Source organism: Panthera onca, chromosome C1 (genome assembly GCF_046562875.1).
Source record: "Panthera onca isolate mPanOnc1 chromosome C1, mPanOnc1 haplotype 2, whole genome shotgun sequence".
NCBI classification, from domain to species: domain Eukaryota; kingdom Metazoa; phylum Chordata; class Mammalia; order Carnivora; family Felidae; genus Panthera; species Panthera onca.
In genome coordinates, this window is record NC_138346.1 from 62,957,194 (window position 1) to 62,983,540 (window position 26,347).

Below are 26,347 nucleotides of genomic sequence, written 5' to 3' on the forward strand. Positions count from 1 at the left end.
ACACATTCATCAATTCAGGCAAGGAACATCAAGTAAAGGGGTAAAGGGATAAATTGTCAGGATCCCAACGTATCATCCTATAGACTACCTACCACCATAACCAAGTGATCAAACTTGGTTGGCATCACCAATAATGGGACAAGCTGTCACTAAGAGCCTCCTAATGTGATGGAATGGGAGAGAACATCATGTATATAATGCCATTGTCAAAAATGTTTACCCTAAACCTAATAAGAAAATAACCACATGAATCCAGAACATGAACTACTCTACAGAACAAAAGATCTAGACTCTTCAAAAATTTTTAAAGGGGCTGGAGAAACCGTTTTAGATTCAAGGAAACTAACAAGAATTGATAATTAAATGCAATACATGATCTTTTTCTTGGATGAAGAAAAAAAATCTGCTACAAAAAAATATTATTGGGGGCGTCACGAGGGTGGGTCAGTCGGTTAAGAGTCTGACTCAGTTAAGTTTCTGCTCAGGTCATGATCTCACAGTTTGTGGGTTCAGGCCCCATGTCAGCACAGAGCCTGCTTGGGATTCTCTCTCTCCCTCTTTCTCTGCCCCTCTCCTGCCCATGCTCTCTCTCTCTCTCTTTCAAAATAAATAAACTTTAAAAATATACATACTAAAAAAAAAAAAAAAAAAAAAAAAAAAAATATACATACTATTGGGATAATTGGAACATAATAGATATTATATAAATTTCTTGGGTGTAATATAGATAGATAATATAGAAGAATATCCTTGTTCTTACAAGGATAAAACATCATGACATCTGCCATTTTCCTCTAAAAAGTATGTGTGCATGTGTATATGAGTGTGTGTATAGACAAGAGAGGGAAAGAAAAACATGGCAATATGCTAACAATTGTTGAGTGCAAGTAAAGACTATTCTGTAGATACAAAATTTTCAAAATGAAAAGCTAGGAAAAGAGGTATATAACAAAAGGGCAAAAATAATACTAAGATTTTATAACTGTAAAACATCAAAGCACAAAAAAAAAAGGAGGGGGGGTAGAAACATACACTGCCATATATTACTATAAGACTCAATAAGCATGGGAAGACCATTCTTAGGGAAGGAGTATCAGGTATATAAATATGGACCCCAAGTTTTGAAGAGATTTACAGCAGCAGTAGAAAGAAAAAAAAGAAGTAGGGAGATGCTAGCAACTAAAATATAATTAGCTATATGATGTATAATCCTCTTAATACACTGGTGGATTTCATTTGCTAGGATTTTGTTGAGGATTTCTGCATCTACATTCATGAGATACTAGTCTATCATTTTCTTTTCTTGTGATGTCTTTATCTGGCTTTGGTATCAGTGTATGGCTGTCATCATAGAATGAATTAGAAAGTTCCCTCCTCCTTTTTTTTTTTTTTTTTTTTTTTTTCTTTGAGAAGTTTGAGAAGTTTGAGAAGGACTGATGTTAATTCTTTAAATGTTTGGTAGCACAGGGGGTGCCTGGGTGGCTCAGTCAGTTAAGCATCTGACTTCAGCTCAGGTCATGATCTCACAGTTTGTGAGTTCAACCCCTGTGTCAGGCTCTGTGCTAACGGCTCAGAGCCTAGAGCCTGCTTCAGATTCTGTGTCTCCCTCTCTCTGTCCGTCCCATGCTCATGCTCTGTCTCTCTCTCTCAATAATAAATAAATGTTAAACAAAACAAAACAAAAAATTTGTTAAGCAGTCAGTATTTAAAAAAAAAAAAAAAGTAGGGGGGAGGCGCCTTGGTGGCTCAGTCAGTTAAGCATCCAACTTCGGCTCAGGACATGATCTCACGGTTTGTGAGTTCAAGCCCCAAGTCAGGCTCTGTGCTGACAGCTCAGAGCCTGGAGCCTGCTTCGGATTCTGTGTCTCCTTCTCTCTCTGCCCTCCCCAACTTGTGCTCTGTCTCTCTCTGTCTCTCAAAAATAAATAATTGAAAGAAAAAAAAAAATTAAATGTTCGGTAGCATTGTGAGTGAAGTTTCCTGGTCCTGGACTTTTTTGTTGAGAAGTTTTTGATTACTGATCCATTCTCTTTACCTGTTTAATGTCTATTCAGATTTCCCATTTCTTCTTGAGTCAGTTTCAGTAATTTCTATGTTTCTAGGAACTTACCCATCTCACCTAAGGGTGAGATTGACAAATTCATTGACAGAAAATTGTTCATAATATTCTTAGTCTTTTTTATTTCTGTAAGGCCTATTGTAATGTCCCCAACTTCCATTTCTGATTTTAGTTATTTGTGTGTTCTTTTATTCTTGGTCAGTCAAGCTGAAAATTGTCAATTTTGATGATATTTTCAAGAAACCAATTTTTGCTTTTGTTGACTCTTTCTACTGTCTTCCTATTCTCTGTTTCATTTATCTCTGTTCTAATCTTTATTATTTCTTTCCATATGCTAGCTTTGGGTTTAGCTCGCTCTTCTTTCTCTAGTTTCTTAAAAGTGTAAAGTTAGGTTATTTATTTGGGATCTTTGTTTTTAATGTAAGCATTTACAGCTATAAATTTTCTTCTATGCACTATTTTCCCACAGGTTTTGGTATATTGTGTTTTCATTTTCATCTATTAAGTATCTTCTAATTTCACTTGTAATCTCTTATTTAATTTCCACCTATTTGTGAATTTTCCAGTTTTTCTTCTGTTACTGATTTCTAGTTTCATTCCACTGTGATCAGAGAAGATACTTTGGATGATTTCAATCTTTTTAAATGTATTAAGACTTGTTCATAGCCTAATTCATCATCTATCTTGGAGAATGTTCCACGTACAATTGAGAAAGATGTGTACTCTACTCTTGTTGGATAAAGCATTCTATGTAAGTTTATTAGATCTAATTGTTTTATACTGTTGCTAAAGTTTGTTTAGTTGTCCTATCCATTATTTAAAGTGGGGCACTGAAGTCTTCAACTATTATCGTCAAACTGTTTCTCCATCAATTTTTGCTTCATATATTTCGGGTTTCTGCTGTTTGGTACATATTATGTTTAAAACTGCTTTTATCTTCTTGATGGATTGATTCATTTATCAATATATAATGTCCTTTTTGCTCTTGCAACAATGTTTTACTTAAAATCTATTGTGTCTGATATTAGCATTACCATCCCAGCTCTCTGTTGGTTACTATTTGTGTGGAATATTTTTTCACAACCATTTTCTTTTCTTTTCTTTTTTTTTAAATTTTCTTTAATGTTTATTTATTTTTGAGAGAGAGAGAGAGACAGAGTGAGAGCAGGGGAGGGGCAAAGGGAGGGAAACACAGAATCCAAAGCAGGCTCCAGGCTCAGAGCTGTCAGCACAGAGCCCAACGCAGGGCTTGAACCCACGAACCGTGAGATCACAACCTGAGCCAAAGTCGGACACTTAACCGACTGAGCCACCCAGGTGCCCCCACACCTATTTTCAACCCATTTGTGCTTTTGGATCTAAAATGTCTAAGGGTGCCTGGGTGGCTAAGTTGGTTGCGCATCTTAGTTGATTTAAGCTCAGGTCATGACCTCATGGTCATGGGATTGAGCCCCAGGGAGGGCTCCACCTTGAGCGTGGGGCCTGCTTGGAGTTCTCTCTCTCCCTCTCCCTCTCCCCCTACCCAGCTTGAGCACTCTTTTTCTCTCTCAAAAACAAAAAAGGAAATAAAATGTCTCCTACAGTCTATTCATGTTTTTTAATCTCTTCTGTTAATCTCTGCCTTTTAATTAAAGAGCTGAATGCACTTATATCTCAAGTAATTATTGATTTAGGATGATTTAATTTTCCCATTTTGCTATTTATTTTCTATATGTTCCTCAATTTGTTGTTCTAGTATACTGTATTGATTTCCTTCTCATTTCTTTTCTTTTTTAGTTTCTCCTTAAATAGTTACCTTCATTTTCTAACAATCAAGTTGGAATTAATCTGAACTTAGTTTCAATAGTAAACAAAAATTCTGCTCCTTTACAGTTACATCTCTACTCCTTGTCCTTCATGCTTTTATCTATCTGCATTTTTCTACAAGAACATTGATACTTGGTTTAAAAACCTCAATCTGCATTGCTTTCCAGATTTAGTTCCTTCTTATTACATATTTTTTTTGTTTTTTTTAATTACATACGTGTTTAAAACACTATGAAGATTAAAACACTGGCATTAATTTTGGATTTTCTTAAGTTCTACAAAGACTGTGGAGATTAATAATATGGAAAAGATCATATAACATTGTATTCTTCTCCTATGGAGAACTGAATCTCCCAAGTCAATAATATTTACAACAGGCATTCTGCACAATAGTGAGACAGCATATAAAGCAACACCTTTAGAACCCTTATCTCAAGCAGTTATTTTGAAGGGTTCGTAATCAAAATGTAATCCAGCACAAGTCAAATGTTAGACTAAGGGGAGATATCATGGGACTTTTCTTTGATGCATGGTTTCAAAGTAGGCCAATAAAGAATCAATGGCCATAAAAAAGGTCTAGAGCAATAAGCACACCTAGAACCCAGACTGTGGTCTCCAAATACCATTTCCCACTAAAAGAAAGTAGGGCTTCTTAGAGAAATGGCTGATTCCTGGGTCAGAAATGTATAACTTGCCATGCCAGAAAATGTAAAGTCCGAAGTCTACATGAGTTGTGTCAAAAGAACTGAGGAAGTAACTTGAAGAGGCTCCAACTGAACAAAGATGGAAGAATGTGATCCTCAATGAGAAACTAATTGCAACATATCATAATGATTTAAAAAGTACTAAGTAATTATTTTGGGAAAGTGCTAAGGAATGGCTACCTCAATATTTTGAGCACTATCTAAGGGAAAGAATACAGTATTTACCCTGCCTTTTGTGCATAATTTATGTCTCAGAGTAATCAAAATAGTTGATGAAGTAAAATTTCTTTTATAGAAGTATTTCAGCTAATAAACAAAAAAAGAGAAAGATTTGTGGATGAACTGATGAATCTAGGCAATAATCACAATTCATTGCAAATATTTCAAAAACAGAGAAAACAGAGTGGACAGAAGAACTAGGTAAACATCATAGAGATACATTCAGTAAAATTCAAAACGTTCTTTAAATGACTTAATTTCTTCAAAAAAGTAAAACGTATGGGGATAGGAGGGCCCCTATTTGGGGGAAGGGAGAAGGAAGAGAGGAGATGAAAAGGGAGCTTATTAATTAAAAGACTACAAGGAGATCCAATAAGTATAAATTAATTAATTAAATAAAGTAAATAAGAAACAATTGGGGAATTTTATTTTTTTTTATTTAAAAAAAAATTTTTTTTAACGTTTATTTATTTTTGAGACAGAGAGAGACAGAGCATGAACAGGGGAGGGTCAGAGAGAGAGGGAGACACAGAATCTGAAACAGGCTCCAGGCTCTGAGCGGTCAGCACAGAGCCCGACGCGGGGCTTGAACTCACGGACCGCGAGATCATGACCTGAACCGAAGTCGGATGCCCAACCAACTGAGCCACCCAGGCGCCCCACAATTGGGGAATTTTAAACACTGATGAGGTATTTTACTATACTGAGGAACTAATTTACTTACAAGTGACTGGGTTATATCTAAAAAACATGAACTTTCTTTTTAACTGAAACAGTGACATGTTTACAGATGAACTGAAATAATATCTGGAATGTGCTTCAATATAATTCTGAGGAGGTGGGATAAATAAGATTAGCCAATCAGTCACTATTAAAGACTGATGGAGACATGGAAGTTAATTTTACTAATTTCTTTACTTCATTGTGTGGTTGAAATGTTCCATATCCAAATGTAAATAGATAAAAAGAGATCAAAATAAAAAAAGAAGTCAGAAGTAAGGAGAAAGTAAAAAGGGGTAAAAGGCACGATGTCAGTAGGTGTGTGAGGCTCAGAAAGAAAGGAAGGAAACAGCCAGAGATTTCACCTGCCACAGTTCCCAATTAAAATCACTCTTCAGATTTAACACTTTTTAATGTTAGTTTTTATTCACTTCCTTCTATCTATAAAAGAGAAAAGAGCTATGTTATAGTAGAATTATCTAACATTAATAAGTTTAGCTAGTATGCAAAATTGTAAAAAGGATTAAATGAAGTGACAATCTGGTGAAAGCAACCTAAATATAAAATAATAAACAAAGATTAAAACAACAAAAACCAAAACTCTGCATTAGGACAGAGATTTTGTCTTGCCTTGTTTCTTATTGTGACAGTATCTTGTACCTAGGTTCTCAATAAATATATGTGGAATGAATGAATGAAGGAATAAACAAAACATTACATTGATGATTATAAAGTATTTGGAGAAGAAGTTATAAAAAGTGGCAAAAATCTAATACGCTACTTTCCTCACAATAGTAGAAAACAGAAATAGCTACAAAACTAGTCAATACTCCCACACATTTCCTTTTTAGCCAGCATTTCTGATCTTGACAGCTCTACTCCAATGTTCTATTCAACTATTCAATTGATTTCTATTTCCCAAATCAATTTTATTTTTAAGCAAGAAAAGTCACAAGAGGAGAAACTAATTTACTAGACATCATATTAGATCCTTTTGCCTATATTACGTTACTTAACAAGTACAATAATCCTCGGAGGTCAACATTATCTCTATAGTTAAAAGAAAGCAACAAACTTGACCAGATTATGTCAAGCAATACCTGTATTTGAAGTCATTTCTCTTTCCACTTTACTATACTAATTCAGAGAATAAACGCCCTAGAAAAAAAGGCTTGGGAGAAATGTGTAAGAATTTTATTTTCTCTTTGCTTCACACAAAGTCCTGCTGAAAATGGATTGAATTCATTGGGACAAAAGTGTGTAAGAGCTATCACACCTTAAAATACTTCAGTATGGGAGAGGATGAAGGGCATTCAGACAATTTTTTTTCAAAGAAAAATTTTTTAACTATACATTGGCAAACATATCATTCAGCAGGCTGTTTCAAGAATGACTGCTTATAGGGGCACCTGGGTGGTTCAGTTGGTTAAGCTTCCGACTCTTCATTTCGGTCATGATCTCATGGTTCATGAGCTCGAGCCTCACATTAGGCTCTATGCTGACAGTGTGGAGCCTGCTTGTGATTCTCTCTCATTCTCTCTGTCTCTATCCCTCCCCTGCTCTCTCTCTCAAAAAATAAACTAAAAAAATTAAAAAAAAAAAAAAAAAAAAGAATGACTGCTTCTAGTAGTTCAAAACATAAAGGCAAACCTACCTGAATGTGCCTTATGTAATTAAAATATTTAAACTGACAGTATTTCTGGGCTTAAACTGCTTTCCAATTTTAAAACAATTAAACTGTCAAGAAAGCTAAACTCAGTTATTGGCCACCTACCATTGATAATATACCATCACACTTTAAGGAAAAAGACTGTGTAACATATAGAAAGACTTCTCTGTTAAGGGCTTCTTCTAACACTCATGTCCAGGAAAGTCAGATAAAGCCATGTTAAAAATCTTTGCTATACAGATCTAAATTGATCCTTGCTATATAGATCTATAGTATATCCAAAGATATTAATTGATTAATACAGGTATTTATTAATCTGTTGTATATACTTTGGCTCTAAAATGTTCCCACCGAAAAATTACTTTGATTTTACCTGAGGATGCTTGTAATAGTACAACCAATCCTGTAGGTCGGTCTTCAGAGGAGGGGCCACTTTGTCCACAAATAACACAATCATATACTGCCTCAGAAACTTGTGGCTCTGCTGTTGCGATCTCCATAGGAATATCGTTCTCAGGAGAATCTGGGGGGAAAAAGTTGCAGGTCTTAATTTCTGAGGAGAAAAATCTTTCTTCAATGAAAATACAGGGAAAAAAATTAAGTTCAAAAAATTTTGTGACCCACAACTATATGGTCAACTAATCTTTGACAAAGGAAAGAATACCAATGGAAAAAAAAGTCTCTTCAACAAACGGTGCTGGGAAAACTGGATGGCAGCATGCAAAAGAATGAAACTGAACCACTTTCTTACACCATACACAAAAATAAACTCAAAATAGATGAAAGACCTAAATGTGAGACAGGAAATCATCAAAATCCTAGAGAAGAACACAGGCAGCAACCTCTTTGACCTCAGCTGGAACAACTTCTTACTAGAAACATCACTGAAGTCAAGGGAAACAAAAGCAAACATGAACTACTGGGACTTTATCAAGATAAAAAAATTTCTGCACAGCAAAGTAAACAATCAAAAAAACTAAAAGGCAGCCTACAAAATGGGAGAGGATATTTGCAAATCACATTAGCTGAAAGTATTTGGTCAGTATCCAAAAATCTGTAAAGAACTTACCAAACTCAACACCCAAAAAACGAATAACCCAGTGAAGAAATGTGCAGAAGACATGAATAGACACTTTTCCAAAGAAGACATCCATATGGCTAACAGACACATGAAAAGATGCTCAACATCACTCATTCTCAGGGAAATACAAACCAAACCACGATGAGGTACCACCTCACACCTGTCAGAATGGATACAATTAACAACACAAGAAACACGTGGCAAGGATGTGGAGAAAGGGGAACCCTCTTGCACTGTTAGTGGGAATGCAAACTGGTCAGCAGTATGGAGCTCCCTTAAAACTAAAAATAGGGGCGCCTGGGTGGCTCAGTCGGTTAGGCGGCCAACTTCGGCTCAGGTCATGATCTTGCAGTCCGTGAGTTCGAGCCCCACGTTGGGCTCTGTGCTGACAGCTCAGAGCCTGGAGCCTGTTTCAGATTCTGTGTCTCCCTCTCTCTGACCCTCCCCCGTTCATGCTCTGTCTCTCTCTGTCTCAAAAATAAACGTTAAAAAAAAAAAAAAAAAAAACTAAACTAAATATAGAACTACTCTATGATCCAGCAATTGCACTAGAAGATATTTACCCAAAGAATACAAAAATACAGATTTAAAGGGATACATGTACCCTAATGTCTATGTTCCTCAACTGTAACTTGGATAATGCTTTTCTCAAGATTAGTCCTAGGTTATGGATTTTAAGAACAAGACCACTGAGGTAATGTACCATTCTCATCACATCATACCAATGTCATATTATCAACATGACATCACTATCAATATTTACCTGGACCATCTAGTTAAGGTAGTGCTTGCCAACTTTCTCTACTGTAACGTTACTTTCCCCCCATTCCACACTGTACTTTTTGGAAAGAAGTCACTAACCACAGCCTACACTTAAGGAGTAGAGAGTTGTTCTACCTGCTTGAAGGTTGAGTTATCTACATAAATGGTTTGGAATTCCTCTGCATGGGAAATTTGTCTATTCATCTTCATTTATTCCATCATTTATTTATATAAGTATGAATTCATGGATATTTATTTTGTACTCAGGGTTATAATCCAATACTACTTTATTTCCTTGCATAAACTGTGCCAACTTGGCCACTGGGAGCACTTTCAGTCTCCAACTCTAATCTATTACTACATGGATCATTTTAGCCTTCTCTTATCTATCTATAACTTCCCACTCCAGTAGTGAGAAATCCAGCTCCCATCAGGCCACCATCTATTTACCTAATTGTTCAATCTCAGTATATCAGGATAGCAGTTTCAGAATAGTTAACCCATACTTCCACAGGAGGCATGTTATCAACCTCAGTGTCGATGTATAGTTCCTTTTATCTTCAGTATTCTAGACTTCACTAATTTCCAAAGTTACTTAGCCTCTTTTCTCCCCTTCCCCTAAATGAGGCTGTTTTGTGTATTTAAAATACAGTTAGAGCCTCTTGCCACATTCTGAAGTCCATTCTGGGACCTTCAACCTCTTAAGTGACTTTTTAAATTTGCATACATTAAAATTCACTCTTTCTGTTGTAAAATTCTACGGCTTTTGACAAAATGCATAGTTATGTATCCAACCATACAGTCTTATACAGAATAATTTCACTGCTCTAAAAAATACTTTGTGCTTCACTTACTTAAGTCCCTTCCCCAACCCTGGTCACCACTGATTTGTTCACCATCTCTATAGTTTTGGCCTTTCCAAAATGCCATATAATGGGAAACATACAGTATATAGCCTTTTCAGACTGACTATTTGCACTAAGCAATATGAATTTAAGATTCATCCATGTCTTTGTATGGCATAACAGTTTATTCCTTTTTATTGCTGAATAGTTCTCCAATGTATGGATGTACCAGTTTGTTCATCCATTCATCTACTGAAAAACATCTTGGCTACTTCCAGTTTTTAGTGATTACAAATAAAGCTTCTATAAACACTCGTTCAGATTTTTGTGTAGATCTATGTTTTTACATCAATTGGGTAAATAACCTAACAGCATGATGGCTGGATCATATGGTGAGACTAAATTTACCTTGGAGGAAAATGTCAAATTCCTAAAACCAAAAGTTCCAAGAAAAAGAACTTTTTGTCCTTTTAACTGGCAACACATGAAAAAACTATGAGTTAAATGTCACATTTATATCACTGTAGCTGGATCTTTATAAACTATTGGTTAACAAGTATTAAAACCAAAAATAAACATTTATCTCCATCTAGTGGCTATCAAAGAGTAGATACACATAGCGATATTTCAATTTCAGAAAATTAGGTTGTCTGTTTACTGCAGCATTGTTAGTTAAAACAGAATAAAAAACAAACTGAAAATAAAGTGAATGTCCAATAATAAAGACATGGCTGAGTAAATTACTTCATTATGCACTATTATGGGCTTTCTCTGCTTGCCCCAAAATAAAGAAAGGAAAAGAAACACTAAATTAGAACAGTGGTACTCGACTTTGGCTGCACATTAGAATCAGCTGTGAACTTTCTAAAGCTCCCTATGTCTGAATTCCACTCCCAAAGACTTTTCTTTAATCTATAGTGGCACCCAGGCACAGATTTACCTTAAGGAGGCTGTAATGATTCTAATGTGCATCAAGGTTGAAAACTACTGAATCAGAACTACTGGTTAGGACTTAGAAATATTACTGAGGTAGAGAGCAGGGAAAGGTGATCTCATTTGGTAAAAGCAAACAATGACCAAAAACAAGGAAGGAAGAAAAGGAAAGAGGGAGAGGGAGGAAGAGAGAGAGAGAAGCTTAAATGAACCTGTAACTATAGTATGTTTGTACATGATTATATGAATATAGAGAGTAGCAGAGGAGTACACAAACCAAAGTGTAATCATAGGTCATGGGAGAAAAAGAAAAAAAACACAAATGAAAAGCACTTACACTAATACCATTCATGTAACATTGCATGCATGTGTACACACGTGTGCATAATGAGATCTAGGATAAGAAGAGATCTATATATACTATATGTAATTTTCAGGGATATTCATGATACATTAAGTTTTTTAAAAAGGAAGCAAACTGCACAGCCTTATGTACACTATAATTTTATTTCAGAAAAAAAAATCCATTTATATAATTTTTATATGTATTCATATGAAGAAAACCTGTTTATAATGGTTTACCCCAGAATGGTGAGATTAAAAGGGAAGGTAGGCAGAGATGATTACCTTTGCTTTCAAATAGTTTCATATGATATGTTAAGCATATTATTATGCTTTAAAAAAATGTTTTGGCTTGATAGAAGTGTGTGTCTTATGGTACAAATAAAACCTTTTATTTATGGGCTCCAGTTTTTGAAACACACCACATCACAAATGATGGACTTAAAATGTCAGACCTAGCCCCACAACTATATGGTCAATTAATCTTCATCAAAGCAGAAAAGAATATCCAATTGAAAAAAGACAGCATCTTCAACAAATGGTGTTGGGAGAACTGGACAGCAACATGCAAAAATGAAACTGGACCACTTTCTTACACCTTACACAAAAATAAATTCAAAATGGATGAAAGACCTAAATGTGAGATAGGAATCCATTAAAATCCTAGAGGAGAACACAAGCCATAGCATTGGCCTTTGACACTGGCTACAGCAACTTCTTACCAGATATGTCTCCTCAGGCAAGGGAAACAAAAACAAAGTACTGGTACTACATCAAAATAAAAAGTTTCTGCACAGTGAAAGAAACAATGAGACTAAAAGGCAACCTACAGAATGGGAGAAGATATTTGCAAATGACAAATGTGGATAAAGAGTCAGTATCCAAAATCTATAAAGAACTTATAAAACTCAATACCCAAAAAACAAATAATCCAATTAAAAATGGGCAGAAAACATGAATAGACATTTTTGCAAAGAAGACATCCAGATGACCAACAGACACACGAAATGATGCTCAACTTCACTGATCATCATGGAAATACAAATCAAAACCACAATGAGATACCACCTCACACCTGTGAGAATGGCTAACATTAACAACTCAGCCAACAACAGATGTTGGCGAGGATGTGGAGAGAAAGGATCTCTTTTGCACTGCTGGTGGGAATGCAAACTGGTGCAGCCACTCTGGAAAACAGTATGGAGGTTCTTCAAAAGGTTAAAAATAAAACCACCCAGGGGTACCTGGGTGACTCGGTTGGGAGTCCGACTTCAGCTCAGGTCATGATCTCACTGCTCACGAGTGAGTTCGAGCCCCACGTCAGGCTCTGTGCTGACAGCTCAGAGCTTGGAGTCTGCTTCAGATTCTGTGACTCCCTCTTTCTCTCTGCCCCTCCCCTGCTCATGTTCAGTCTCTCTCTGTCTCTCAAAAAATGAATAAACATTAAAAATAAAAATTAAAAAAAAACAGAACCACCCTACAATCCAGCAATTGCATTACTAGGTATTTATACAAAGAATACAAAAATACTAATTCAAAGAGATACAGGTACCCCAACATTTATAGCAGCATTATTTACAATTGCCAAATTATGGAAAAGGCCCAAGTGTCCAATGACTAAGGAATGGATAAAGAAGATGTGGTATATATAAATAATGGCCTATCACTCAGCCATAAAAAAGAATGAAATCTTGTCATTTGCAATGACATGGATGGAGCGGCAGAGTATTAATGCTAAGTGAAATAAGTCTGTCAGAGAAAGAGAAATACCACATTATTTCATTCCTATGTGAAACTTAAGCAAAACAAATAAGTAAAATGGGGGAGAGGAGAGGGGGAGAGGGGGAGAGGGAGAGAGAAAGAGAGAAAGAGAGAAAGAGAGAAAGAGAGAGAGAGAGAGAGAGAGAGAGAGAAGGGCAAACCAAGAAACAGACTCTTAACCATAGAGAATTGATGGTTACCAGAAGGGAGGAGGGTGGGAAGATGGGTCAAACAGGTGATGGGGATTAAAGAATGCACATGGTGTGATGAGCACCAGGTGTTTATGTAAGTGTTTGGTCACTAAATTGTACGCCTGACATTAATATTACACTGTACGTTAACTAACCAGAATTTAAATTAAAAACTGGGGCGCCTGGGTGGCTCAGTCGGTTAAGCGTCCGACTTCAACTCAGGTCACGATCTCGCGGTCTGCGAGTTCGAGCCCCGCGTCGGGCTCTGGGCTGATGGCTCAGAGCCTGGAGCTTGCTTCCGATTCTGTGTCTCCCTCTCTCTCTGCCCCTCCCCCGTTCATGCTATTTTTCATGCTCAAAAATAAATAAACGTTAAAAAAAGTAAAAAAAAAAAAAAAAAAAACTTAAAGGGCACCTGGGTGGCTCAGTTGGTTAAGCATCTGACTCTAGATTTCGGCTCAGGTTCTCACGGTTCATGAGTTGAAGCCATGTAGAGCCTGCTTGGGATATATTCTCTCTCTCTCCTTCTCTCTCTCTCTCTCTCTCTCTCTCTCTCCCTCTCTTCCCCCCCTGCCCCTCCCAGCTTGCTCTCTCTCAAAGTAAACTTTAGAAACTAATTAAAAACTTACAAGACATTACAGACCAAGCACCATCCCTCAAAACTGACATATTTGGATTCAGAATAACCAACGTAAAAAATATTCTATCCATGAGATCTGCTTTCTAATTTCAGTGAAAAGGAATTCAAGTAGTTTCTACTTAGTTGAGAGAGCAAGAATTTCACAAGTTACACAGCAAAATTCAAAACGATACTTCATAAAATAATGTTTTTAAACATATATGCAACAGCCATAGATGCATAGTACTATGCACTACATGCATTCCAATGTCCCAAGTAGATTGGTCCTACCTGAAAGAGAACAAAGCTCACAGATGCATCTGATTCCAAGAAAATGGAAGAACATGAAAAAGAGGCTAATTCATGAGAAAACCACACACAAAACTGTGTAAGGAGCAAAAAGAGATGTCAGGGAATAAGAGGCAGTTAAAAATGCAAAGATTATCCTTTTTAATAATAAGAGAAATACTAATTATAGCTAAACTACAATACCACTTCTTCTCAACTATGACATTACCAAAAAACAAAAGTTTGACAACTTATTCTTACGGCAAGAATGTAAGGAAAGTGATACTATGACACACTGTTGGTGGGAATGCAAAATAGCACAACTCCTAAGAAAGTAATTTGACAGTACCTAGAAAAATTACCTATGTATTTACCCTTTAGCCTAGTAGTCCCACATCTAAAAATCTATTTCACAGATATATTATCAAAATACAAATAAATACATATATAAGGACAATCACTGCAGTGCTATTTGTACTAGAAGCAACCCAAATTCCAGTAATTGAAGACCATTTGAATAAAATCTGGACGCGGGGGAAATCTACAAAATGGAATACTATACAGCTAGAAAAGGGAATGAAGAAGATCTCTATACACTGTCTGCTGGGATCTCCAGGATAGAATGTTAAGTGAAAAAAACAAGGTAAAGAAAGCATACACAGTATGTTATTATTTACCTAAGAAGGGGACACTAGGGATGTAAGTATTTTTATATCTTAATGTAATATATAAAATATACTCATATCCGCAGCCCCCTTCTTCTGTAAATGCTAACATTACATTTTTAGCATGCATGTTAAAAAATAAAAGGATAAATCTCAAATTAAACTGTATTATTGGGGTGCATCCAAGTCTTGATTTCAGCTCAGGTCATGATATCATGAGATCAAGCACCATGTGGGGCTCTATGCTGGCGGTACAGAGCCTGCTTGGGATTCTCTCTCCTTCCCTCTCTCTCTTCCCCTTCCCAGCTTGTGTGCACTCTCTCTCTCTCTCTCAAAATGAATAAAGAAACTTTAAAAAAAACCCAACTGTATTATTAAATAACAAAATAATCAGCTGTCTCCACAAGTAACAATAAAACTCAACCAAATCCTGATCTGTGCCAGCTGTTGCTTGGACAACCCCACATTCCAAATGAAATCTTAAAGGATAGGTACTGCGGACAGATATTATTTCAATTTACCTAGTATCTACTGCCCTTCTGCTAATAGCAGGCTTCAGTTTTTGTTTAGCAGAATCACCCCCTCATCACTCACTTCTAATTCATATGATTTGGGTGGGGCTGACCCTACAATAGGCTAGACTAATAGAGGCACATCAAAGATTTTTGCTTTAGCTATTGGAAAAACAGTATTCTTTTCATTCTGGTTTTTAAAAAATAAAAATTTCCAAACACATTAAATATCCCTTCTATCTTGTGCCTTGTGCCTGAATCAATCAAGCAATGATCAGATCTTTTAATTCTTACTTTGCAACTATTCTCATGTCTGTCCCTTTCTATCCCCAGGCTACTAACTTGGGGCGAGTGCACTTAACTCTTCTTAATTTCCTCCAAATCTGAAGAAATACCACTTACTGTGGTACTATACCATGTACTACAGTATAACCTCAAACAAGTTACTTGATCTAAGTCTAGGTATCTTTATGTAGAATAATACCACCTCTCTCATGGGGGTGTCAGGATAAATAAGTCAATATACAATATATTCAACACAGTGGTGGGTACACAATTAACATACAAAACTATATAACCACCATCATTCCCAAAATTCATACTCTTAGACCCAGACTCAACATGCAGAAAAAGTTTGGGGTGCCTGGGCGGCTGAGTCAGTTAAGCATCAACTTTGGCTCAGGTCATGATCTTGTGGTTCGTGAGTTCAAGCCCCATGTCAAGCTCTATGCTGACAGCTCAGAGCCTGGACCCTACTTCAGATTCTACATCTTCTTCTCTCTCTGCCCCTCCCCTGCTTGCACTCTTTCTCTCTCTCAAAAATACATATACATTAAAAAAATTTTTCTTAAATATAGAAAAAGTTCTGTGTATACAATGCTTAGAATTAAAATTAGAAAAAAGCTATAGTCTAATTATGATGGGATAATTAAGTAAATTATATACTAAAAATAATAATAGGGATAGCCAATGTTCATAAACACTTATGTACTAAGCAATCTAAGTATTTTTTTCAATATATGAAATTTATTGTCAAATTGGTTTCCATACAACACCCAGTGCTCATCCCAAAAGGTGCCCTCCTCAATACCCATCACCCACCCCCTCCCACCCAACCCCCATCAACCCTCAGTTTGTTCTCAGTTTTTAACAGTCTCTTATGCTTTGGCTCTCTCCCACTCTAACCTCTTTTTTTTTTTTTTTCCTTCCCCTCCCCCATGGGTTTCTGTTAAGTTTCTCAGGATCCACATAAGAGTGAAAACATATGGTATCTGTCTTTCTCTGTATGGCTTATTTCACTTAGCATCACACTCTCCAGTTCCATCCACGTTGCTACAAAGGGCCATATTTCGTTCTTTCTCATTGCCATGTAGTACTCCATTGTGTATATAAACCACAATTTCTTTATCCGTTCATCAGTTGATGGACATTTAGGCTCTTTCCATAATTTGGCTATTGTTGAGAGTGCTGTGTTCTAAGTATTTTAAAGTGCTAATACAGGGGCGCCTGGGTGGCTCAGTGGGCTAAGCATGTGACTCTTGATTTTGGCTCAGGTCATGATCTCACGGGTTCATGGGATCCAGCCCTGCAATGGGCTCCGTGCTTATAGCTTGGGATTCTCTCTCTCCCTCTCTCTCTTCCTCTCCCTCCCCCCCCCAAAATAAATAAACATTAAAAAAAAAAAAAAAAAAAAAAATATATATATATATATATATATATACACACACACTAATACATTCAATCCTCACAACAATCTTATGAAGCAGGTAGTATAATAATCCCTTTTTTGGGGGGGGCGCCTGGGTGGCTCAGTCGGTTAAGCGTCCGACTTCAGCTCAGGTCATGATCTCACAGTTAGTGAGTTCAAGCCCCACGTCGGGCTCTGTGCTGACAGCTCAGAGCCTGGAGCCTGCTTCCGATTCTGCGTCTCCCTCTCTCTCTGACCCTCCTCTGCTCATGCTCTGTCTCAAAAATAAATAAAACATTAAAAAAAAATTTGTTTAAAAAATAATCCCTTTTTCATTATGTGAAAACTGACACAGAGAGGTTAAGTAAATTGCTCCAGACAACAGAGTGGCTGAGATATGAACCTAGGCAGTCAGGCTCCAGGGTCCATATTCATAGCCACTACACCTTGCTACCTCTCCAATGAACTTTAAAAATTCACTCTCCAACTTTAAAAATTATAGCTTAAAGTAATTCAAAAGGATAAAAGATAATTGAGAGAGAGAGCATGCGTGCACTCTAACAAATTCAGAAAGATTTGAAAAAAATTCTGTAGAGCAAGTAAGAACAAGATACTGAAGAAAGGACATCTCTAAGCATGCAAAGTAAAAAGAACACATCATATAAAAGGTAACAAATATAAAAGATTAAGAAAAATAGCAATCTAGGAGTTTCAACATCCAACTTATACAACTAATAAGAGTCCCACAAAAGGAGTATAAAGAAAATATTAGGATAGGAGTGCCTGGGTGGCTCAGTCAGTTAAGCGTCTGACTCTTGATTTCAGCTCGGGTCATAATCTCACGATCATGAGATCAAGCTCCATGCTAGGTTCTGTGTTGGGCTCCATGGTGGGCTCTATGCTAGGTATGGAGCCTGCTTAAGATTCTCTCTCTCCCTCTCTTCTGCCCCTCCCCTGCTCTCTCTCTCTCTCTGTCTCTGTCTCTAAGAAAATAATAATAGAAAATATAAGGAGAAAAGTATGTAATAGTTCTTCACTGCTGTTTAATAAATTACCCCAAAACTCAGTGGCTTAAACCAACATTTGTTATCTCACACAGTTACTGAGCGTCAGGAATCTGGGAGCAGCTTAGCTGAATGGTTCTGGTTCTGGATCTCTTATGAGACTGCTGTCAAACTAAAAATCTATCCAAAGGCTTAACTGGAGGTTGAAGTTTCACATCCAAGCTCACTAACATAATTGTTGGCCAGATGCCTCAGTCTCTCTCCAGACAGTCCTCCCCATAGCGCTGGTCACAACATGGCAGCTGGTTTTCTTCCAGAATAAGTAATCCAAGAAAGAGAGAAAACAAGACAGAAGCTGCAATGTTTTTTACAACCTAATGTCAGAAATGACACAATATTACTTCTGCCATATGCCAGTGGCCATGCACACCAGTTCTGGTGGAATGGGAAAGAAGACTACACAGGGCATAAATAACCAGAAGACATGGATCATGGGGCGCCGAGGTGGCTCAATTGGTTGAACATCTGACTTCAGCTCAGGTCATGATCTCACAGCTCGTGAGTTCGAACCCTGCGTCAGGCTCTGTGCTGACAGCTCAGGGCCTGGAGCCTGCTTCAGATTCTGTGTCTCCCTCTCTCACTGCCCCTCCCCTACTTGCACTCTGTCTCTTTCTCTCTCAAAGATAAACATTTAAAAAAATTAAAAATAAAAAGTAAGGCATGGATCCTTGAGGGTCATCTCGGAGAATGGCTAGTCATCAGAGAAATCATAGGAGAGTTTTTTCTCAGAGCTTCACAGATATGAATCTTCAGACTGAAAAGGCCCACTAAGGACTAAGGAAAAGGAAAAAGATCCATCTAGATACAAATCATAAAATTTCAGATCTCTTGAGGTGCCTGGCTAGTTAAATCGGCAGAGCATGAGACTCTCGATCTCAGGGTCATGAGTTCAAGCCCCACGTTGGGCATGGAGCCTCCTTAAAATTAAAAACAAAACAAAACAACACAAAACAAATCAAAAGGAAACAAAAAAACACATTACGATCTTTTTTAAAAAATCCAAATCTCTAAGGATCAATTAAAAAGTTACGGAAAAGGGAAAAAAAAGTTCACCTACAAAGGACTACCACCAGACTTCTCATCAAATGAATAGTAAAAGATAAAGGAATATTGCTTTAACATTTGTAACAGAGAATATATTTCAACCTGGAATTATAGTTATCCAAATGAAATATCAAGCATGAGAGCAAACAGAGTTCCATCCAGAAACACAAAGTTCAGAAATTTCAGACCCCATATAAGCATTATTAGGAATACACTTATAGCTGAACTCCAGTAAAACAAGACCCAAAAAAGAGAGATGATATAAGATGCAGGAAACCCCAGATCAACTCTACAAGAGGAAAATCCAAAGGTAGTGGCTGTACAGCATACCTCCAGAGCAAATGGACCAGACTGGAACAGAATTACATGCAAAGGACAGTACGACTGAATAGAACAACAGAGATATCAAAAGGGCACGTGACTTAAGAAAAAACAACAGTTGAAAACTTCAGGAAAAACAAAAGATAATATAACAAAGTAATGGCCCAAGCAGAGGTATGTAAAGGGTGGTACAGTTTTAGCAATTGAGAAACTGTAAGAAATGGGGCTATATACAATCTCCTTAAAGTAGTCTAGGAGTCAGGCCACTGGACTGAAAAAAAAATAATAAAGCAAATGAATCTTAGAACACTACTTAGCCCTGTACTCAACAACATTCAAAAAGTCATATTAATTATTTTTCAACATTTAAAGTCAATCTTTGGATGGAACACTTGATTGTAACTACAGAAGAAAATGTAAGCAACCCTGACAATTTAAAAGTAAATAAGTAACTGATAAAGACAGAGGTAGAAATGTGGAAAGGAAAAATAAAAGGAAAAATAGGGGTGCTATAAGGTTACTTTATATGAAGGGGTATGAAGACAGTGGCTATAGGAAGAACAAATAATACACATGGTAATTATATTCGATATGTAAAAAACAAAATAATAATTACGAATTTTTGGAAAAACGTAAAGAAGAAGAGATGAAGAAAGGGAAAGTAATGTCAATGAACTAAATCCTCATCTTTCAAACGAGAAAGTCAACTGATACTAAATCTGATAAACAGTATTCTTCACATCAAAATTAAGTCCCGAACATAAACTCCACTGTTGACAGTTCAGAAGACATTATACTATATCTGGACTAACACCCCCACACACACACGTCTTCTGGATGTTGACCCTGTGTGCTTATGTGCACAAAAGTGCACGAGAATGTACATGGGTGTTTGAATGCATATATGTGTATATATTTTAATTACGTGCATGACTTTATTTCAGCATCTCTGTTCTAAAAGAAAAAATAAAAACCACTGGAATGCAAGAGATCGTCAAGAAAGGGAGTATCCTGGTTGACTGAAGACTGAGATTAACTGAAATTTAATCTATTCTTTTTCAATGTTTGTAAAAAATTACTCATAGCAATCTACTATTATACAGGAAAACGGCATCCCCTCTCACTGTACATACACCAATGCTTATCCTAACAGAAGTGAGAAGTACACCTGATTTTAAGAAATATTGAAGGGGTAGCAGAAGGAGGAGGCACTAAAAGTATTTGAAAGCTATTTTTAAAACCTCAGGATAATTTCACAGGAAAAATCAGAACAAGTAAATACATATTGGTGTGCCACTCAGATCTAAAGGACAATCTGGCAGAAGAAAGTAGCAGACGATATTTTATTGCTACCATCAGGAAGAACTTTCTAATAATTACGACTACTCCACACAGAATAAACTGCCTGCAATAACAGTCTGATCCTCCATCGTTCTACTGTTTAAATAAAGACCAGAAATCATCCGTTTACAATGTTGAAAACTGGTGAAGATTGAACTAGATAATCCCTGAGGTAATAAGTATAATTATAAGAGTTCTAAACTAATAAATTTTAGCTTACCAACATCCATTGCAGTTTCCATGAAGCTTTTCTGTCGTGAAGCAAACTCTGCAAGCAATTTCTGCTGCCTCTCCCTAGCCTTTTGTCGCCTAGATTAAACAGAACAAAGTGGTAAGTATCAGATGTGTTTAAGACTTACCTACTACATTTCAGAAGTGTATATTGTATGAAAAGCTCCTGGCACACAGCTATTTTCTGAACTGTGTATTAAATTTTATGTAAGTTTTGACTGTCCTTAGATTCCACTGCTTAAACATGGTTTGAAGATCACTGGCTTAAACAGACAAAAATAAAAGCCAAGATTTATTTTAAAATGTGAAATAATTAAAGTAGATAGAAAATCTGGGTTTCTAACAATTTCCTAAGTATGTCATGTCAATTGGCAGCAAGAGTAAGAAAAGTTTTTTTATCAAGGAACTCACAATTTAACCCCACACACAAATAACAGCAAACTGGTTGCTAGAAGCTATGATGTTTAGATATAAACAGAATCTAAAAGATAAAAAATAGTCAGATTTACTATTATATTAAGAATTGGACTCTCCTAAAAGAGAATGAGCAGAAGCCAATAAATTTCCCAGTTTCTACTAGGAAATATTCCAAGTTTAGTTTATTTTGTTTCAAGGAAAAATACAGAAGTCTCAAATACAACATAAAAAATAAACTATTTCAAATCTAAGCATAAATATTCTTTTGGATTAATTCATCAAATTCTATTTATTATTTATCCTTTATCTACTTCCAAAGAGTATTTTAACTTGAGGCTGGTTGGGAAAAAGAAAAAAATAAAAGAAAAAAATAAAAACTACACACACAAATACAACACAACAGGACTATAACATAAGAATAAGAAAATAAAGGTGAACTAATAAAGAAAGGAAACAGAGGCTTCCCTAGATTTGAGGATGCGAACAATATTAGCAAGCATAAAAATTTTATCCTGAGCAAAGAAAGGTTAAAATAGTAATCTAAAACAAAAGGCAAGGAAGAAGAAAAAAAAAAAAGTTACAATGTAAGCTATATATTAGGTCATCAAAAGAAAGAAAACTTTTTACTGAAACAAAACTCAAAAAGAAATTTACCATAGCCTGTGATGTTAAAAACATTAAAACATATCCATTAAAACATAAAGGATATCCTGAAACTACCATTACACTGCACGTTAACTAACTAGAATTTAAATAAAAACTTTCAGAAAATTAAAAGTAAAAAAAAAAAAGTCTAAAAAACCATAATGGATAGAGCATATTATAGCAGTCATTTAATGACTATTTATTATACAGATATACTATAAAAGTCAAAGCATAGTATTAAGCTGAGATTCTATAAAGTCATTTCTGTGGGAAACCTAAAAAAGAATTTTCATTAATCTCAATGAATCAAAGATAGAGAATCTTGGATTAAAAAATGCTAACAGTAATTTTAGATTTTTCATTCACATATCCACCCCCATCCAATTAGTGGAGATTATCATGAACAGGCATAGAGTCAAGTACTGTCAAGCCTTACCATGAGAAGTTACATACTTTTGCCAATAACGTTCAAAAGATTTTAACACTGCTTTTCTAATAATTACTTTAAAAAAACTTTTTAACGTTCATTTATTTTTGAGAGAGAGAGAACAAGAAAGTGAGAGTGAGTGGGGCAGGGGCAGAGAGAGAGGGAGACGCTGAATCCAAAGCAGGCTCCAAGCTCTGAGCTGTCAGCACAGAGCCCGATGTGGGGCTCGAACTCACCAACAAAGAGATCATGACCTGAGCCAAAGTCGGACGTTTAACCTACTGAACATCCAGGCAACCCACTCATAGTTTTTAATAACTTTCTCTCCCTATTCCCTCCAACTCCTTCCCCTCTCCCTCCCACTCTCTCACATACCCACACCCACACACAAACTTTTCCTAGTTCTGTCCACTAAGAGTGACTGAAAATAGCTACATCCCCTAGAATGAACACATTGATTGTGGTTTCTTAAAAAAAAAAAAAAAAAAAAAAAAAAAGCGCCATCAGAACTCCTTGGAGAAATGGCTAGTTCCAAATACAAAAGGAACCTGGACTATCTTCTGGCCCCAGAAAAAAAGAAAATGTTCAAAGAATGATAGGGAAACATCAAAAGAATACAGAAACCAGCCGAAAGGGAGTCCCACAGGTCAAATCTAAAACAATTTGAGCATCAAAATGAATAGCAAGCATATGAGGTTGCAACCCAAAAAATCAGAATCTGTAAGTCCAAACTGATAGAAATAAAAAAATGAACAAATTGAAAGTTTGTGACAAAGAAGATATTACAGCATCTCAAAATATCTCTCCATAAATTACATATTAATTACAAAGGGGGAAAAGGGGGGTACTTAACAGTGAAGAAGTCTGGCTGAAACCCCTTTAATCGAGTGATCAAAATTAATCACGAAATGAAACAAACTGAAATCATAGGACACCTGATGGAATACAATCAAAAGAACATAGCAATGCTTCCTCGATACTCCTGCCAGCAATGCATAATCTGAATCCAAACATAAGGGGCCAGTAGAGAAGCCCAAATTGAGGCACATTCTACCATGTTACTACCCTATATTCTTCAAAAGTGACAAGATCAAGAAAATAAAGGAAAAACTAAAGAAAATCCATATTGAAGGACACCAAAGAGACATGACAACCAAATGCAAGGAACAATTCTGCACTGGATTTTTTTGTTGTAAGAAACAGTATTGAGGGGAGCCTGGGTGGCTCAGTTGGTTAAGCGTCTGACTTTGGCTCAGGTCATGATCCCACAGTTCATGGGATCGAGCCCCATGTCAGGCTTTGTGCTGACAGCTCGGAGCCTGGAGCCTGCTTCGGATTCTGTGTCTCCCTCTCTCTCTCTCTGCCCCTCCCCTGCTCACGCTCTGTCTCCCTCTCTCTCTCAAATATGGATAATAAAACCTTAAAAGAAAAAAAAAAAAAAACAGTATTGAGACAACTACCAAAACTTGGGATCTAAGGATTTTATCATACTCAAATAAAATGTTAATTTCCTTATTTTGAAAACTATATTGTGATTATATAAAAAAAAATGTCCTTATTTCTAGGAAATACAAACTAAAATATTCCAGGGTAAAGCAACTTACTCTGAAATGGTCTAAGAAGTTCTCTGTACTGTCCTTGAAACTTTTCAATAAATTTGACATTTCTTCAAAATGAAAATTAAAATCCATTCTCAAAGGACAAAAATTTGCCACCATAGAAGAAATGGAAACAAACAAAAATGCTCTACAGATGCTCAAAGCATTCTGTGAAACCTTCAAAAATACTATAAGCAACAACAGCATGCCTAGAATACATGTTTAATCTCCTACATCACTACTTTATGAAATTTATTATTATAAAAATACTATAAGCAACAAGAGAATGGATAGAATACGTTTGGTTTCCTACATCACTACTTTATAAAATTTCCATATAAAATTTGTAAGTTACATGTTTCTTTAATTAGCACAATCAGTTATGCCACTCTATAAATCACCTTTACATGAACATTTAGAGTATATCCATAAAAGAACATTTCAAATAACAAATCATATATCAAACATTAAGAAAACTTCAAATAACTGCTTGGTACTAGTATTAAAATGCACGTCTACTCTCCCGCATCCACATGAGCCTGGAAAACTATAAGCCCCAGATAATTATGGCTGTCACCTTGACTTTAGCTTCAAGAGACTCTCACAAAGAACCCAGTCACATCATGCCTACACTTCGACATACAGAAACACTATGTAAATAAATGGATGTTGTCTTAAGCTGCTTAAAAAAAACAAAATCTCTACTGGCTTTCTATGATTTCCAGAAAAAGAATGTCAATTCTTTTTCCCTTATAAATTTTTTCTTAATTTAGGTTAATTGTTTGTCTAAAATTGGGCATAAATATGAGTAAAAATGAAAAGGCAGACAAGTGTAGCAGATTTAGTACAACTCAGGAATTTTCCACTATTATCCCAGAGGGAGAAACATTGAGGCTGCACACTGTTATAACCATCTAAAGGTTTCCTATTTGTATCTTGTTTTCTATGCAGTTACTCTAATGAAAAGTGATGCCACGTTTGTCTATGGGTGAGGTAGTTGGAAATGGACTACCACTGTTTATAAACTGGCCTTTATTATGAAACTTAATCTAAAATCCAAAATAAATTAAGAAAACATAATGTGAGAAGCATAGTGAGATTCAAATAAATTTATCTTAATCCTTAGCTGTCTGCTACAGAATTAGTTTCAAGTCCTTGTCAATACCATCACCACCACTGCTCAAAGGAAACAAAGCCTATTATGAAGAAAACCTTTACAATTTTTCAAGAGTACTATTTATTACAATAGCATCAGAGCCTTTGTAAAAATAGCATCTGAACTACTCCAGTATCATATGCATTTTGAGTAATAATTACAAAATACCTTTAACCAAATAAAATAAACTTTGATTCACTGAATGTTTACCTTCTTTTTAAAAAATGACATTATTCTATAATCAAGGAAATATCACCAATTTAAAAGGTTAACAAACATAAAAAATTTTACCTCGCTTTCAACTTTATCAATAGATCTCTTAAATCTTAGGCAGTTACTAATTCAAAATTAATAAATTGTCATGCAAATTATAGGTTAGTTATTTATAATGATTCCTATTTATGAACTACTGTGAGAAATAAAACTCTCCTACATTCTCCTACTAAAAGCTTTTGTATATATATATTTTTCTTTTTTCATGTATTTAGTCATCAAAGATATACTTAGCACTGTGTTCCAGATATGGTACTGGATATAAGAGATTCAAAAATACAAGAAAGATTCCTCAACATGGAGAATCTCACCTCTACTGTTATAATAACAATTGTTTAAAAATTAAAATGCAGTATGATAAATACACATAGAAAAGCCATTATTATTGCATTTATACTGGATGATTGTACATACTCTTATTAACATTGGTTTTCACTGAGGGATAGAATTATACATGAGTTTGATTTTTTTTTTTTTTTTTAGACCATGTCTTCTAAATTAACAACAATGAAATGTGTAACAAAATAAAGCTATCCAATAAAGTCCAATGAAGTTATTTGATTGGTGAATGCTTTTGGTAACTGTTTGAATTTTTTGTCTTGAGCTCTTTTTCATGCAATAGAAGTAAGAGTAAAAAGTTTTTTTCAAATATAATTAAAAATATGGAATGCTTCACGAATTTGCATGTCATGCTTGCGCAGGGGCCATGCTAATCTCTGTATCGTTCCAATTTTAGTGTATGTGCTGCCTTGTGAGAAATGTGGACACATATTTATTTATATACTTTATACTTTTAATATAAATTATCTACAACTTTAATTATATCAGAAATGAAGTACAACTATATATGTGATTAAAATTGCTTCTGACACAGAAAGGATAACCACCTAACTACTGAATCAAAGGAAAATACCAATCTTATCTGAGCACACACTTTTCTATATATAAGCCTTTAACTACTACCTGT

The 26,347-nt window shown here is 35.7% G+C and overlaps 1 protein-coding gene and 1 non-coding gene across 2 annotated transcripts in view; both read right to left on the reverse strand.

Moving 5' to 3' along the window:
* The window catches only part of UBR3 (ubiquitin protein ligase E3 component n-recognin 3), a 237,715-nt gene that overhangs the window by 84,647 nt on the left and 126,721 nt on the right, over positions 1 to 26,347 (reverse strand). The window contains exons 24-25 of the mRNA XM_081796370.1: positions 20,854 to 20,942; positions 7,551 to 7,700 (exon numbers count right to left, since the gene is read on the reverse strand). Of these exons, the coding sequence (XP_081652496.1) occupies positions 7,551 to 7,700; positions 20,854 to 20,942 (239 nt within the window). The remainder of the gene's footprint in view (positions 1 to 7,550; positions 7,701 to 20,853; positions 20,943 to 26,347) is intronic.
* Positions 26,037 to 26,139, reverse strand: LOC132673991 (U6 spliceosomal RNA). Its single transcript, XR_009608320.1, has one exon. It is a non-coding gene; the product is annotated as a U6 spliceosomal RNA (small nuclear RNA).